The sequence below is a fragment of the Danio rerio genome, chromosome 11, assembly GCF_052040795.2.
Source record: "Danio rerio strain M-AB ecotype USA chromosome 11, GRCz13ab, whole genome shotgun sequence".
Lineage (NCBI taxonomy): Eukaryota > Metazoa > Chordata > Actinopteri > Cypriniformes > Danionidae > Danio > Danio rerio.
The window spans coordinates 145,001-159,754 of record NC_141031.1 but is presented as its reverse complement, the minus strand read 5'-3'; the positions used below and the strand labels follow the sequence as shown (position 1 = coordinate 159,754).

The 14,754-nt window shown below is 47.7% G+C and overlaps 2 protein-coding genes across 28 annotated transcripts in view; one reads left to right on the top strand and one right to left on the bottom strand.

Moving 5' to 3' along the window:
• The window catches only part of nckap1l (NCK associated protein 1 like), a 104,854-nt gene that overhangs the window by 4,976 nt on the left and 85,124 nt on the right, over positions 1-14,754 (bottom strand). For 2 of the 9 annotated variants that reach the window (XR_015501978.1, XM_087272436.1), the window contains exons 2-15: positions 5,852-6,055; positions 5,647-5,809; positions 5,404-5,500; positions 4,659-4,768; positions 4,418-4,550; positions 4,208-4,289; positions 3,814-3,872; positions 3,534-3,679; positions 2,584-2,716; positions 2,074-2,193; positions 1,106-1,245; positions 888-1,019; positions 473-691; positions 209-339 (exon numbers count right to left, since the gene is read on the bottom strand). Coding sequence is in view for 5 of the 9 variants with exons in the window: in XM_087272436.1 (XP_087128562.1) it covers positions 209-339; positions 473-691; positions 888-1,019; positions 1,106-1,245; positions 2,074-2,193; positions 2,584-2,716; positions 3,534-3,679; positions 3,814-3,872; positions 4,208-4,289; positions 4,418-4,550; positions 4,659-4,753 (1,390 nt within the window). In the remaining 4 variants the exon portion in view is untranslated. 9 annotated transcript variants of the gene reach the window in all.
• Positions 12,056-14,754, top strand: part of cdk4 (cyclin dependent kinase 4) — an 8,258-nt gene continuing 5,559 nt past the window's right edge. For 16 of the 19 annotated variants that reach the window (XM_087272847.1, XM_087272845.1, XM_087272846.1 and 13 more), the window contains exon 1: positions 14,382-14,590. Coding sequence is in view for 1 of the 19 variants with exons in the window: in XM_087272855.1 (XP_087128981.1) it covers positions 12,394-12,396 (3 nt within the window). In the remaining 18 variants the exon portion in view is untranslated. 19 annotated transcript variants of the gene reach the window in all.

Sequence of the window (14,754 nt, the reverse complement as noted above, 5' to 3'; positions counted from 1 at the left end):
GCGCCCACTGAGCAGTATAGAGTCCCCTGAACTATACTGGGGCATTAGGACCCACACAGACCACAGGCTGAGCGCCCCCTGCTGGCCTCACTAACACCCCTCTGATTGATTGCAAACAAAGCTCTTACTGTGTGAAGGACCGCGGTGTGAAGTGCTGTAGAAGCGCAGCAGGACATTACCTGTGAAACCTGACGGGAGTTTAGCTCACCTCCAATGTCAGAGTACTCCTCGGCGTGGAAGTTCTGCTCGTTCTCGGTGTTCTGGTTTATGAAGCACTGTGTGGTGGGGCAGTGGACGATCAGAGCACTGCTGGCCTGACGGAGGAGACCCTCCAGATACCTGCAGACCAGACCAACCAGACCGTTACACCAGAACCAGGACACGGAGATCAGAGAGTGCTGATAGTGTGTGTGTGTGTGTGTGTTTGTGTGTGTGTGTGTGTTTGAGTGTGTACAAGTGTGTGTGTGTTCACCAGTTGGTGTAGAGTGTGGTGATGGTCTGCGCGCCGTAAGAGTCGAGCGGCTGTGTCTGCTGCAGTAACACACTCTTGACGAGGCGCGAGACGTCGATGTTGATGTAGGAGCTGAGAGTGTGTAGCGCGCTGACGTACGCCTGCATTCCTGACGCAAGATCTGACGGACGCGAGATCTCATGAGTGCTCTGATTGTAGCCCGCCATCTGCACAAACACCCTGCACAGTGCGCGCACACACACACACACACACACACACACACACACACACACACACACACACACACACACACACACACACACAAATTATGCATTTGAATTTTCAGCCCACATGAACACATGCATATACATGAGAGGGCGGAGCTACAGGCGTATCAGGAGGCATGCTGGGAAATGTAGTTGTGAGGTGTGTGTACTTGTTGAGTCTGATCTCCAGCTGTGTGAGCAGGAACTCGGCCGGCACGATGACGTGTCTGCAGACGGAGAAATCAGTGCAGATGCTGAACGAGGAGCACAGCTCTGTCAGGGTCTGGTGCATCTTATCCAGACTGCAGGAGGAGAAGAGGAGGAAGAGGCTGAGTCCACACACACACACACTAACACCACACACACACACACTCGGAGTGTCTCCTACTTGGTGACGAAGGCTCTGTCCTTGCGCAGGCTCTCGGCCCCCGGCTTCTCCCTGGGAGCGTCTCCTTTCTTGGGCTGCACCTTCTTCAATTTTTTGTTGCGGGCTGTGCTGATGGTCTGAGCGCTGTGTTTGGGCAGCAGCTGAACACACACACACACACACACACACACACACACACACACACACACACACACACACACACACACACAGGTTCAGGTGTCCTCTGATGTCCACACTGAAGCTCTGTGCTTTACACAGCTGCAGAAGTGCTCCGGGAGCTGGAGCTGAGATGATGAATGATGGTTTTGACCATATTTGGAAGGTTCATGAATATTAATGAGCTCATGTCAGTGCCTGGTGCTCAAACGTCTTCTGTCTCTGTGTGTGTCTGTGTGTGTTTGTGTGTTTGTGTGTGTGTTTGTGTGTGTGTGTGTGTGTTTGTGAGTTTGTGTGTGTGTTTGTGTTTGTTTGTGTGTTTGTGTGTGTGTTTGTGTGTGTCTGTGTGTGTGTGTTTGTGTTTGTGAGTGTGTGTGTGTTTGTGTTTGTGTGTGTGTTTGTGTGTGTCTGTGTGTTTGTGTGTGTGTTTGTGTTTGTGTGTGTGTGTGTTTGTTTGTTTGTGTTTGTGTGTGTGCGTGTGTGTGTGTGTGTTTGTGTGTGTTTGTTTGTTTGTGTGTTTGTGTTTGTGTTTGTGTGTGTCTGTGTGTGTGTGTGTGTGTGTGTGTGTGTTTGTGTTTGTGAGTTTGGGTTTGTGTGTTTGTGTGTGTGTTTGTGTTTGTGTGTGTCTGTGTGTGTGTTTGTGTGTGTGTTTGTGTGTGTCTGTGTGTTTGTTTGTGTGTGTGTTTGTGTGTGTGTGTGTTTGTTTGTTTGTGTTTGTGTGTGTGCGTGTGTGTGTGTGTGTGTGTTTGTTTGTTTGTGTGTGTGTTTGTGTGTGTGTGTGTGTTTGTGTGTTTGTGTGTGTGTGTGTGCACCTTCTCGTGCAGGTTCCACTGCTCAGCACAGATCTCCAGCACCACCGCACTGGTCTGACGTGAGATCTCCTCCAGAAACAACACACACAGCTTCAGGCTCTGCTTCTCTAGATCTTCAGTCTGGACACACACACACACACACACACACACACACACACACACACACACACACAGACACACACACACACACACATAACAACCATCTAAAGTCAACACACTCTCTGAAAACAACACATTCAGTGCCTCGCTTAGGTCTGTGCCATTTTTAATACAGAAAGAAATGGTGTGTGTGCATGTGTGTATATGCATTGGTGTGAGCGAGAATTTCATATGTGTGTGTGCACGTGCATGTATGTGTGTGTGTTTCTGTGTGCATGGGTTTGAGTGTGTGCATATATTTGTGTGTGTGTGTGTGTGTGTGTGTGTGTGTGTGTGTGTGCGTGCGTGCGTGCGTGCGTACGTGCGTGCGTTCGTGTGTGTGTGTGTGTGTGTGTGTGTGTGTGTACAGACCTCCTCTGGGCAGAGTGGATGGAGACTCTGGCTGAAGTGTGAGCAGACGAGCGGGAAGCCCATGAGGTATCGCTGCACACACACATCCTCGCTGCTCTGAGAGAAGAGCTTCTCAAACACACGCGCGTGAAAGCTGAAACACACGAGAAGTACACACAGCCGATTATTCAGAGTGATTGACGATGCAGCGGTGTTTGTACATCATCAGTGTGTGTTAGTGTTGAGCTGTGTCTGCTCCTGTGAGCCGTCTGTCTCTGCCGTGTGGTTCTGTTCATCAGGGGTCGCCACAGTGGAATGAACCGCCAACTAATCCAGCATATGTTTTACACAGTGGATGCCCTTTTAGCTGCAACCCATCACTGGGAAACACCCATACACACTCATTTATACTCATACACTGCGGCCAGTGTAGTTGATCAGTTCCCCTATAGCGCATGTGTTTGGACTGTGGGGGAAACCGGAGCACCCGGAGGAAACCCACGCCAACACGGGGAGAACATGCAAACTCCACACAGAAACACCAACTGACCCAGCCGGGACTCAAACTAGTGACCTTCTTACAATGAGGCCACTGTGCTGACCACTGCGCCACCGTGCCACCCAGTTATCTTTGTGTGTGCTTCTGCTCTCAGTATTCTGATTGGCTAATAGCGAATCAGATCTGCCTCTGGGCTCTTCCCTGAGTTTGTGTCATGTGATGTGTGTCATGTGCTTCTGTTATTGTCATGTGACTCCTTTGTTCGTCCTGTGTCTCTCCTGAGTGTGTTTGGCTCAGTGTCGGGTGTTGTGTAGTCTCCGTCTCCCGGTTCTGCCTGCGCTCTGATGCTCCAGAGCCTGCTGTGAGTCTTACTTCAGAAATGAGCAGCAGGTCAAACACTCAAGCTGACAGATGCTGTGCTGTGTTCAGGTGTGTGTGTGTGTGTGTGTGTGTGTGTGTGTGTGTGTCTGACCAGAGCACAGACAGGTCCGTGGTCTCCCACAGCAGTTCCTCCACACTGTCCAGCATGCGGCTGTGAAACTGAGACACGTTCATGATCTTGGCCAGCTCTGGGTAATCCTTCAGGGCCAGAGGAGCTTTACCCACACTAGTGTACACCTGCAGACACACACACACACACACACACACACACACACACACACACATATATATCTGCTGGCATTTCAAGAGTTTACACTGTGTGTGTGTGTGTGTGTGTGTGTGTGTGTGTGTGTGTGTAAACTCATGTGTACCTGCAGTCGTAACCAGTCCAGTCTGAGTGGCTTGAGGTCAAACTGTTCTCCTGCATCCACTGTAATACACACACACACACACACACGCACGCACACACACACACACACACACACAGTGAGTGTTACACTGATTGGTCAATGCTGGACACGAGTTCAGTCAAAGCTGCTCAATTATACAGACAACACTGAAGCACACACAAATCAACACACACACACACACACACACACACACACACACAGACACACACACACACACACACACACACACACACACACACACACACACACACACACACACACACACACACACACACAGACACACACACACACACACACTCACACACACACACACACACACACACACAGTCAGTGTTTGTTTGTGTGTGTAACTCACAGTGTTTGAGGCTGAGCGCAGACAGAGTGGAGACGAATGAGGACATGAGCACAGACTCCTCCTCTGGACACACGAGCATGCCCTGAAACACAACAGGGGAGAGCAATGACTTACCTGTGTGTGTGTGTGTGTGTGTGTGTGTGTGTGTGTGTGTGTGTGTGTGTGTGTGTGTGTGTGTGTGTGTGTGTGTGTGTGTGTTCCTCTGAGCACCTGAATGGTGTCGTTGAGCACGAGCGCGTCGTACTGTGCCAGATACTGCAGATGATAGCGCTGAACCACGTATCTGTGACGCAGCAGCAGCGCGCGCAACTTCTCCATGTAGAAGAGCAGCTCGGCCATCTGCCTGCACACACACACACACACACACACACACACACACACACACCATCACACACAATCATACAGACACACATGCACACGTCAGAGCAGCAGTGCTGTGCAGTGAACTCACGGGTCTGCGTAATCCTCCGGTGTTTTGGTTTTGGGGATGTTCTCCATGTGCCGCACGAGCCACAGCACTTCATCCCGAGAGAACGACAGCGCCATGAACACAAACAACACCTGCAGAACACACACACACACACACACACACACACACACACTACAGGTTAATCTACAGGACAGAATCCACTGCGCTTCACTTTTACTCATGTCCACACAGCCGTACAGCAAAATGTGTTCAGTTCAGCGGCGTTCAGTTCCGTTCGCTTCGACAAATCCTACAGCCAATAATGTGAAGGAATTCGTTTGAAATCTTTGTAAATGTATCGAGAATTAATGCGAACAGTGCCGTGCAGAAGTATTCACACTCACTGCTCAACACCGGCAGAGCCTCTTATCTGCTCAGCAGGGTTCAGGTCTGGGCTCTGGGCACACCAGGACATTCATCAGCAGAACCACATCAGGTCAAACTTAAATCATTTATAATGCTGATGGTGGACTTACTGAGATCAAATCTGAATTATTATCATTTAAATAAATCCTCAATCATGTGTGTCACTCTCTCTGTGTGTGTAAATGTTGTATAACCAGGATATTGTGTATTTATCACCCTCAAACAAGGAGAAAGCAGTGTAGCGAGCCCTCGAGGGTTAATAATGTGAGGAATTAATAATGAATAAAGTTCCTGCATGCGCTGTAGATCAGCTGCGGCACACTGACGCTCCTTCCTGAGTAAATAAAGGCAGTAGACTGGCCTTGGGTCCCAGCAGCGCCGGCTCGTCCTCCAGCACTTTAGTCAGCTCTTTCAGGGCGTTCCTCAGATAGCTGCGCTTCTCTCTGCGCAACGCACCGCTGAAAACACACACACACACACCTCAGTATGGGGACTACACACACACTCATAGACTCACACACACATACACAGACTCTCTCTCTCTCTCTCTCTCTCTCTCTCACACACACACACACACACACACACTCTGAATGAGGAGCCTCACCAGTTGGCCAGCACGTGCTCTTTACACTCCTTGATGTCAGCGATGCGTTTACTGTACCTGCAGGAACAGAGAAACTCAAATCAGCAGACTCTGGGTCAGTGTGGAAGACACAAATAAAGAAAGCCGTGATTTCTGAGTGTGCTGAGAGTTGTGTTTGACAATACTGCACTCATGGTTAATGTGTTCCTCATCATTCATATTGTGCTGTTTTTTCTAAATATTCACATTATTGCATGAACAGCTGCATCAGTGAAGCATTTCCCACTCTGTCATGCTGCCGCTCCTCTCCACAACACTCAGAGACGTTTAGGGACTGAAGACGGCGAGTGCTGAAGTGTTTCAGGGATAATTCTGTCTCATTCCTCCTGCAAACAAGTCTTAGTGTAGGCAACATTTCTCCCAGAAACACCTGAAACACTGCTTCATCTGAGCACAGGACACGTCTCCACTGTGTGATGCTCCATCCCAGACGCCTCCCAGCCCAGAGAAATGCTTCTGGACACTGTTAACATAGGGCTTCCTCTTGGCACAGGGTAGTGTTGACTGGTGTTTGTGGATGTGACTCTGTATTGTAGTGCTGAGCCCATGTGCTGATCTGCATATTGATGAATGAGGACTCTTGATGCAGCGCCCCCTGAGGGGTCGGAGGTCACGGTTGTTCAGCTTAGGCTTGCGCTCTTGTCCGTTACGCACTGAAACTCCTCCAGATCCTCCACATGCTGTTCTGCACTGTTGAAGGTGAAATATCCACACTTCTTCCTCTCTTTCTCTGAGGACCATTGTGTTCACACTCTTCACTCATATTCTCTTCTATTTGTGGCCAAACTGGCGATCCTCTGCCCATCTCTGCTCCTAAAGCACTCGAGCTTTCCACACTGCCTTAAACTGTTCCTGATTTGGGGTTTCAGGACTCTGATAGAGATGTACTGTGTGTGTGTGTGTGTGTGTGTGTGTGTGTGTGTGTGTGTGTGTGTGTGTGTTACCCTTTAAGACTGTCGAAGAACTCCTCTGAGAGCTTGTGTATGTTGAGCAGCTCGTCTCTGATGATGCTGATGTACAGGCCGTTGCGCAGCGCCATCTTCCACAGACTCTGAGAGTTTGCGTTGGTGTTGAGACTCGCATGACACAACAGGAACCCGACTGACAGACACAACATCAACACAACAACAACACTTCAGATGCTGTTCACACACTGAGCGGCTCCGGCTGAACTTTCACTCCAATCCAGTGACGTGACACACACACACACACACACACACACACTTTCATTACTCCAGCATGCTCTGCTGTGATGGAAGCTGATGGACACACTCATCCTCTCATCCTCTCGTTAATGGAAATGAATTGATTACTCACTGAGGATCCAGCGCTCCATCACCTCCATGGACAGATACTCACACGCCACCTACAAACAACCATCAGAGTATTACATCAGCCGTCGGCTTGTCTCAGGTGTGAACATATCATGTCATCTACTACAAACGGAAGCCCAGATGAAGCGACAGAGCAGTTATCTGAGATCTTATTAGAGAATTGAGAATGCTGAGAGCAGTGGAGTCTGCTGCCCTGTTGGGATTCTCCACTGTGGAGTTTGTTTTCTCGAGGTGTTCCCAGGCCAGCCGAGAGACATAGTCCCTCCAGCGTGTCCTGGGTCTTCCCCAAGGCCTCCTCCTGTTGGGACATGTCTGGACACCTAGGTAGGCGCCCAGGAAGCATCCGAAACAGATGCCTGAGCCCCCTCAGCTGACTTCTCTGGATGTGGAGGAGCAGCGGCTCTACTCTGAGCTCCTCCCGGGTGTCAGAGCTCCTCACCCTATCCATAAGAGTGCGCCCTGCCACCCTGCTGGGGAAACTCATTCCGGCCGCTTGTATCCGAGATCGTGTCCTTTCAGTCATGACCCAAAGCTCATGAGAGTAGGAAATTGCAGTTATTAATCATAAACATCACTGTGTCTCCGTCTGGAGCTCCTCAGCAGGACTTGTTAAACACTCGCTCCGCCCCTGCAGCTCTCAGCCCCGCCCACACTCATCAACGCTACCAATCTGACCAATCACAGAGCTCGTATTATGTGTCATTGTGACGTGCAGTTATATATCTTGGGTGTTGCGCGTCTGTGTCGGCATCGACCGCAGTGAAGGGTGTGTGACTGTGCCCAGGTTGTTTTGTGGTGTTTATAAAGGCTCATTAGCCATGTGGTGTACCTACAGTGTCACAGCAGGCCGGGCTCAGCATGGCGGCGGGTGAAGCCAGCAGGGACAGGAGCTGAGCACTGCGCCACTGATCTGCAGTCAGATTCCTGCGCGGATACACCAGATGCAGAGAGAGAACAGCCTCCGTCACCGCCTGACACACACACACACACACACACACACACACACACACACATGAGAACAGGCTGTAATAACACTGATGCTGATGTGAGGGTCGTTCATGGGAACGGTGAGCTCATTGCACACTGAAGACGAAAATGTTTGTCCAAAGTTTTGCATGTTAAAAACTGATTTCAGCCTCAGGTCGTGTCGGTCATTATCACACACAGCCTCCAGAAGTTCCTTCTGACACAAAAGTATTGAGATCAGGTTTGATTTTTTCATTTTCAGCAGCTGAAAGTGTTTTGTGAGGTGTTTTGGCAGCTCAGCCTCCACGGTCTGGATATACTCACAGACTCTCTCTGCGATTCGTTTACAGATGGACATATGTGAAGCTTCACAGGTAAAGTGTGAAAGTTCCACTGATTTCCTGAAATAAACTGGGATAATCTCATGCAGCTGTTTGATAATAAGGTGAAGTCTCCATCTTCTGTGTGCAGATTACAGGAGGAACACTCTTTATTCCTCTCTCTATTGTGAAGAAGAGAGCGGAGAACAAACAGCACCGCTTACATTAACTCTGAAAGGGTTTGTGTGTTTTTGCAATGGATTAATGAATGTGCATTACACTTGTGTTGTGTACGAGACAGATTACTGGACATGAACACAAACCCACACAGTTTCAGACTTCAGTGTGCAAACACCTCGACATTGAAAAGTAAGTTGAGAGACGCTGACGGACTGACCTTAGTGTGTGGACCGAACTCCTCAGACAGCTTCTTCCAGGGGTGTTCGTACTCTAAGAACATCTGTCCCAGACGAGGGTATGAGGGATCACTGCGCATCACCAAACACACACAAGCATATGTTAGGGTTATGATCTCCTGTTCTCTCTCTCTCTATCTCTATCTATCTATCACTAGCAAAGCCTAGCAAGCAGAGATGTGGACTCGAGTCAGTAGCTTTTGAGCTGACCTGGACTCGAGTCTCAAATTTAATTAATGTAGAGTTTGGACTTGACTCGGGACTCCAGTGGAGTTTTGACAGTTACTTGTGATTTGCAAAACAATGACTTGCTTTCACCTCCTCTAGTGATTTGCTTTAAAGCAGGGGTGTCCAAACTCTGTCCAGGAGGGTCGGTGTCCTGCATATTTTAGCTCCAGCTTGCCTCAACACACCTCCATGGATGTTTCTAGAAAGCCTAGTAAGAGCTTGATTAGCTGGCCCAGGAGTGTCTGATTGGGGTTGGAACTAAACTTTGCAGAACACCGGCCCTCCAGGACCGAGTTTGGACATGTCAGCTTTAGACAAAAGCATTGACCCAAAAAACAAACGTAAAGTGTCAAATATTCTACCTAGTCTAATGAGAATTTACAGCTAACACTTAATTTAGTATGGAAGCATGATTTGTTGAAATAAATCATCAACTCGATGGTCCATTTCCAATCCCAGAATGCTCAAAACAACAGAATCTCTGAGCAGTTAACTGAGCTGTGAAGCACTGAAGTTCTCATCACCGTGTGTTTGTAGATGCAGTGTGTGTACCTGTTCCCGTTGGACAGCTCATACGCAGAGTTATACATTCCCACTATGGCTTTCTTGTCCTCAATGCGGGACAGCATGTAGATGACGGAGGCGTAGGTGACCACGAGGTCCAGGTAATTCTTGGTCAGGTCAAAATTCACAATCTGAAACAGTTGATGAGCACAGGTGAACGTCAGACCGCCTCTTGTCGCCTTGTGAATTCTGTATTCTCTCCAAGAGTCAGACTTACGATGTTAAAGAAGCACTGACAGGCGTCGATTGTGTTCAACAGCTCATAAACATGGTCCTACAGAAATACACCAGGATCAAAACAATAATCATAACATGTCATATGTTGTAAAATCTGAAAGTGAATCCAGATCCAGTTCAGGATAACTCTGGCCACCGGCACATCTTCCACTCTATTAAATCACAGTGACCTACACAAGCCTTTCAGTGTAAATCCAAGGGTTTCCTGAAATTCAGTTGTCTGTTTTTGTAAAAATCTGCAGTATCCAACTTCTAAGGGATTAGGGCGCAGAGATGAAACCGTATGAATGTAATGTGCTGTTTGACACCAAACAACGTCTCTGCTGAAGGATCATGGGGGCTTGAAGTGTCCATCAGTTGTACCCTTCGAATCCCTCATTCTCAAGGGCCCTTCATAATGGACAGTTTTGAGGACTTCTGTTTGGATCAACACTTCAATATAGCGGCCATGATTGTTTGCTCTCTGAAGTGCCCTTCGAAGGGTCATATACAGTAGTCAACTTGCATCAAAGTTGTCCTAAAACTATTGAACAGCACTGCATCTTGACTGATCAGCAATTTTGAAAATCTCTTGATCCCCTTCTAGTGTTGACTACTGTATACCGTATGGAAGGTACACTTAGATGTGGTAGACATGGGTTAATGCTCTTACCCTGAACTCCATGACATCTATGAAGGACTCGTAGTAGCTGTGCAGACACTCCAGCACGGCGGTCTTCTGTTTCTGAATGCTGCTCAGCTGTTGCTGTACAAACATGAGGAGATGGAGAAGATGAGCAGAAAGCAAAGACACCAGCGGATGAGTCTGAGCTGAGGACACTCACACTGCCACCCCTGAAGTCGATGTTGGGGAATTTTCTGTTGATGTATTTTATGGCAGACTCCATGCTTTTATCAGTGAAGTATGAAGGTCTTCGCTTTGGGTCTGAGAAAACCTGAAAAAATGAATGTACATATACTGAACATATAGACTGAGCATATACACTGAACACATACACTGAGCATATACACTGAGCATATATAGATGCATAGCTACAAAACAAAATAAGAAGAAGTGCAATGGGTTCAACTCTGCAAAATAAAAGCAGAGCAGTTGGGAACTTATGATGACCTTTGGGGGGACTCGTGATGACCTTAACAAACTATTGATGACTAGTGATGACCTTTACAGACTAGTGATGACCTTTGAGAGACTAATGATGACCTTTACAGACTAGTGATGACCTTTACAGACTAGTGATGACCTTTGAAAGACTAGTGATGATCTTTACAGACAAGTGATGACCTTTGTAGGACTAGTGATGACCTTTACAGACTAATGATGATGTTTACAGACTAGTGATGATCTTTGGGAAACCTGTGATAACCTGTGCAGACTAGTAATGAACTTTAGAGTCCAGCGATGACCTTTGAGAGACTTGTGATGACTTTTACAAATTAGTGATGACCTTTGGGAGACTAGTTATGATCTTTACATAATAGTAATGGCCTTTGAGAGACTAGCAATGACCTTTATAGACTAGTGATGACCTTAGGGAGACGAGAGATGACCTTTGAGACCACTGTTATGCTGACAATACACTCTATATCTCCTTATAACCCGATAATAAGTTTTAATCATTATATGAGATGCGCCATCCTGAGAACAATAACACCTGTTGATGCCTAGTCTGTCAAAGTTCACCACAACATGCTTTTAAAGTCAAACACAGCAATGAAAGACTGATGGAGAGACGAGGATTTGGACTGAGAAGACACAGGTGTAAACAATTAGCAGGATATCCAACCCTGTACAGCTCATCATAGATTCAGACACTACAGACGACCGCACACACACTGATACGCTGACTTGAGGAATCATGCTTGAGCTCTAGACGCCTTATATGTCTATGTCACATGCCTCCCTACTGTATAGTATGTGAAAAACAGGAGGCGAGCCGAGTGTGTCTGAGTATTGAGTAGTGTGTGTGTTATATAGATGGACATGAAACACTGTGTAACACTGTTCTGAAGCTGAGTGTGTGTGTATGTGTGTGTGTGTGTGTGTGTGTGTGTGTCTGTCTTTGAGAGAGAGAGAGAGAAACAGAGATGTGGTTTTCACAGTCCCGTTCACTTCCTGCATGCACTTCCTCTTTCTCTCCAAAACTGACACTCAACATGACTTTCTTCAGAAAACACAAAGCAGAAAACACAGCCCAAACTCTCCAAACTACATGAAGAAAACCAGAACAGAAGAGCACACATCATAAACCAATGAAAAACACAGAGCAGTGAAGCCGCTTCCTGCCACTGATGCTGCCATTACGACTCTTTAAGGTGAATAATGCAGGTGTATTATATGAAGAAGACGAGCACGCGTGTCTGAACAGCTGTACACAGAGCAGTTCTCAGAGCAGACAGACATATCCCTCATTTCTAAGATCTGTTAGACTACACCGGACACTGTTTCCAGCATTGCTCAGTCAGGTCCACAGTGAAGAGCAGCAGGAACGTTTAAAGCAGAGGGTTTCAGCGTGTGGATCTGGACTGAGGACTTCAGAAGCGGCTCCGCTCACCTTCTTGATGTGGTTGATGCGCACCAGCACACCCTGCCCACGGTCACGGAGGATCAGCAGCTTCTCCGCCAGTTTCAGCTGGTAGGCCATGGTGAGTGTGTGTGAGTGTGTGTGTGTGCAGACTGAAGAGCTCGGAGATGGAGCAGAAGTGAAATCTACACGTTCAGCAGGCGGAGGCGGCGCTCCACTTCCGCTCTCAGCTTTCTCTAATCTGAGTTCACTGTGTCGATCCTCTCTCGCCCATCACACTCACTGCTCAGTCTGATGAAGTGCCTTTAAAGGGTTAGTTCACACATAACTTTAACACTGTCATCATACACACTTCCTCAGGCGTTTCAAACCCTTAATGAGTTTCTTTCTTCAGTTGAACACAAAGGAAAACCTGTAACCATTGACCTCTACAGTATTTATTTTCCTACAATGGAAGTGAATGGCTACAGGTGTTCAACATTCTTCAAAGTATCTTCTGTTCTGGTTGAGTGACGCGTCAGTGTCTGTCCTGAGACTGCACACATTACTGACTCACAGCTGATGTTATGTGCAATCTGAGATTTCAGGATCTAATAACCCTAACACAACCACATGTAACCCAGCACATGATGAGGCCTTCACCTGTCTGTACCTGCTGAGACAGGAAACACAACACACACTGCTGACACCTGCTGGACACACACATTTTCATTTTCATTTAATTTTCTCTCAGGTTAATAAGAGTGTCTGTGGCCTCGCCCTCACAGAAATGCACATTATAATATGCTGATGACGTGTGTTGGTGATGTAGGTTTACTACAAATCAAGAGTCCTCATTCATCTATAAGCAGATCAGCACATGGGCTCAGCACTACTGCGCTAAACCTGTGACAAGCAGCACAATACAGAGTCACATCCACAAACACCAGCCAACACTGCACTGTGCCAAGAGGAAGCCCTATGTTAACAGTGTCCAGCAGCGCTTCTCTGGGCTCTGGGCGTCTGGGATGGAGCATCACACAGTGGAGACGTGTCCTGTGCTCAGATGAAGCAGTGTTTCAGGTGTTTCTGGGAGAAATGGACGCCGTGTGCTCCACACCAAAGAAGAAGAGGATCATCCAGACTGACACCAGCAACACGTCCAGCAGCCCGGCTCTGTCATGGTCTGGGGTTGTGTCGGTGCTCTTGGCGAAGGTGACCTGCTCTTCTGTGATGCTCCAGAGGAGACAGACGCTGGACTGACCTGCCTGCAGTCCTGACCTGTCTCCAATAGAGAATGTGTGGCGCTGTACTGTTGCCTACACTAAGACTTGTTTGCAGGAGGAATGAGACAGAATTATCCCTGAAACACTTCAGCACTCGCCGTCTTCAGTCCCTAAACGTCTCTGAGTGTTGTGAAGAGGAGCGGCAGCATGACAGAGTGGGAAATGCTTCACTGATGCAGCTGTTTCTGAAATGTGTTGCAGGAAACATTCATTTATTTATTTTCTTTTCGGCTAAGTCCCTTTATTAATCTTGGGTCGTCACAGCGGAATGAACCGCCAACTTATCCAGCATATGTTTTACGCAGCGGATGCCCTTCCAGCTGCAACCCATCTCTGGGAAACATCCATACACACTCATACAATACGGACAATTTAGCCTACCCAATTCCCCTATAGCGCATGTGTTTGGACTGTGGGGGAAACCGGAGCACCTGGAGGAAACCCACGCCAACACGGGGAGAACATGCAAACTCCACACAGAAACACCAACTGACCCAGCCGAGACTCAAACCAGCGACCTTCTTGCAGTGAGGCCACAGTGGAACCCAAACTGCAAAGTGTTTATTCAGAAAACAATATAAATGATGAGGAGCACATTAATCATGTGTGCTGTATTCCTGCAGTCAAACACAACTCACAGCACACGTGTTCACACTCACCCAATGTCTGCTGATGTGGGGATGCAGTTCAAGTCGTTTATTAAGGTAATATTGAGGTTTACTGGTGTAAGTGTGCTAGTGAGGTAAGTTTACTGGTGTAAGTGTGTTAGGTGACTGCTGGAAGTGTGTTGTGATTGGCTGAAGTGTGTGAGGGTCTAGTCGTGTCGCTCCGCCTTGAGATCAAACAGGAAGTGAGTTGAGACAGACTGTGAACAGGCCAGAGTTTCTCACACAAACTTTAATGAGTTAAACTTCTGAAATATGAACTGAAATCCTCAGTCAACAGCAAACTCCGCACAACAGCCCGCATCTGAGCGCCGCGGAGCAGAAGCGATGCGCGCTGCACTCTCATAAACTAGTTTAACTAGCTGTGCACGCGCGGAGAAACGTGGTGAGTGCTCAGAAGTGTGTGTGTGTGTGTGTGTGTGTGTGTGTGTTCAGTATATACAGTGCTCGTAATGACCCGTGTTATGATGTCTCGATTATGCTGGTTCAGCTCGGTGGATGTGATTTGATGACGTGTTGTTGTTGTTGTGTTGTTGAGTCTGTGAGTGT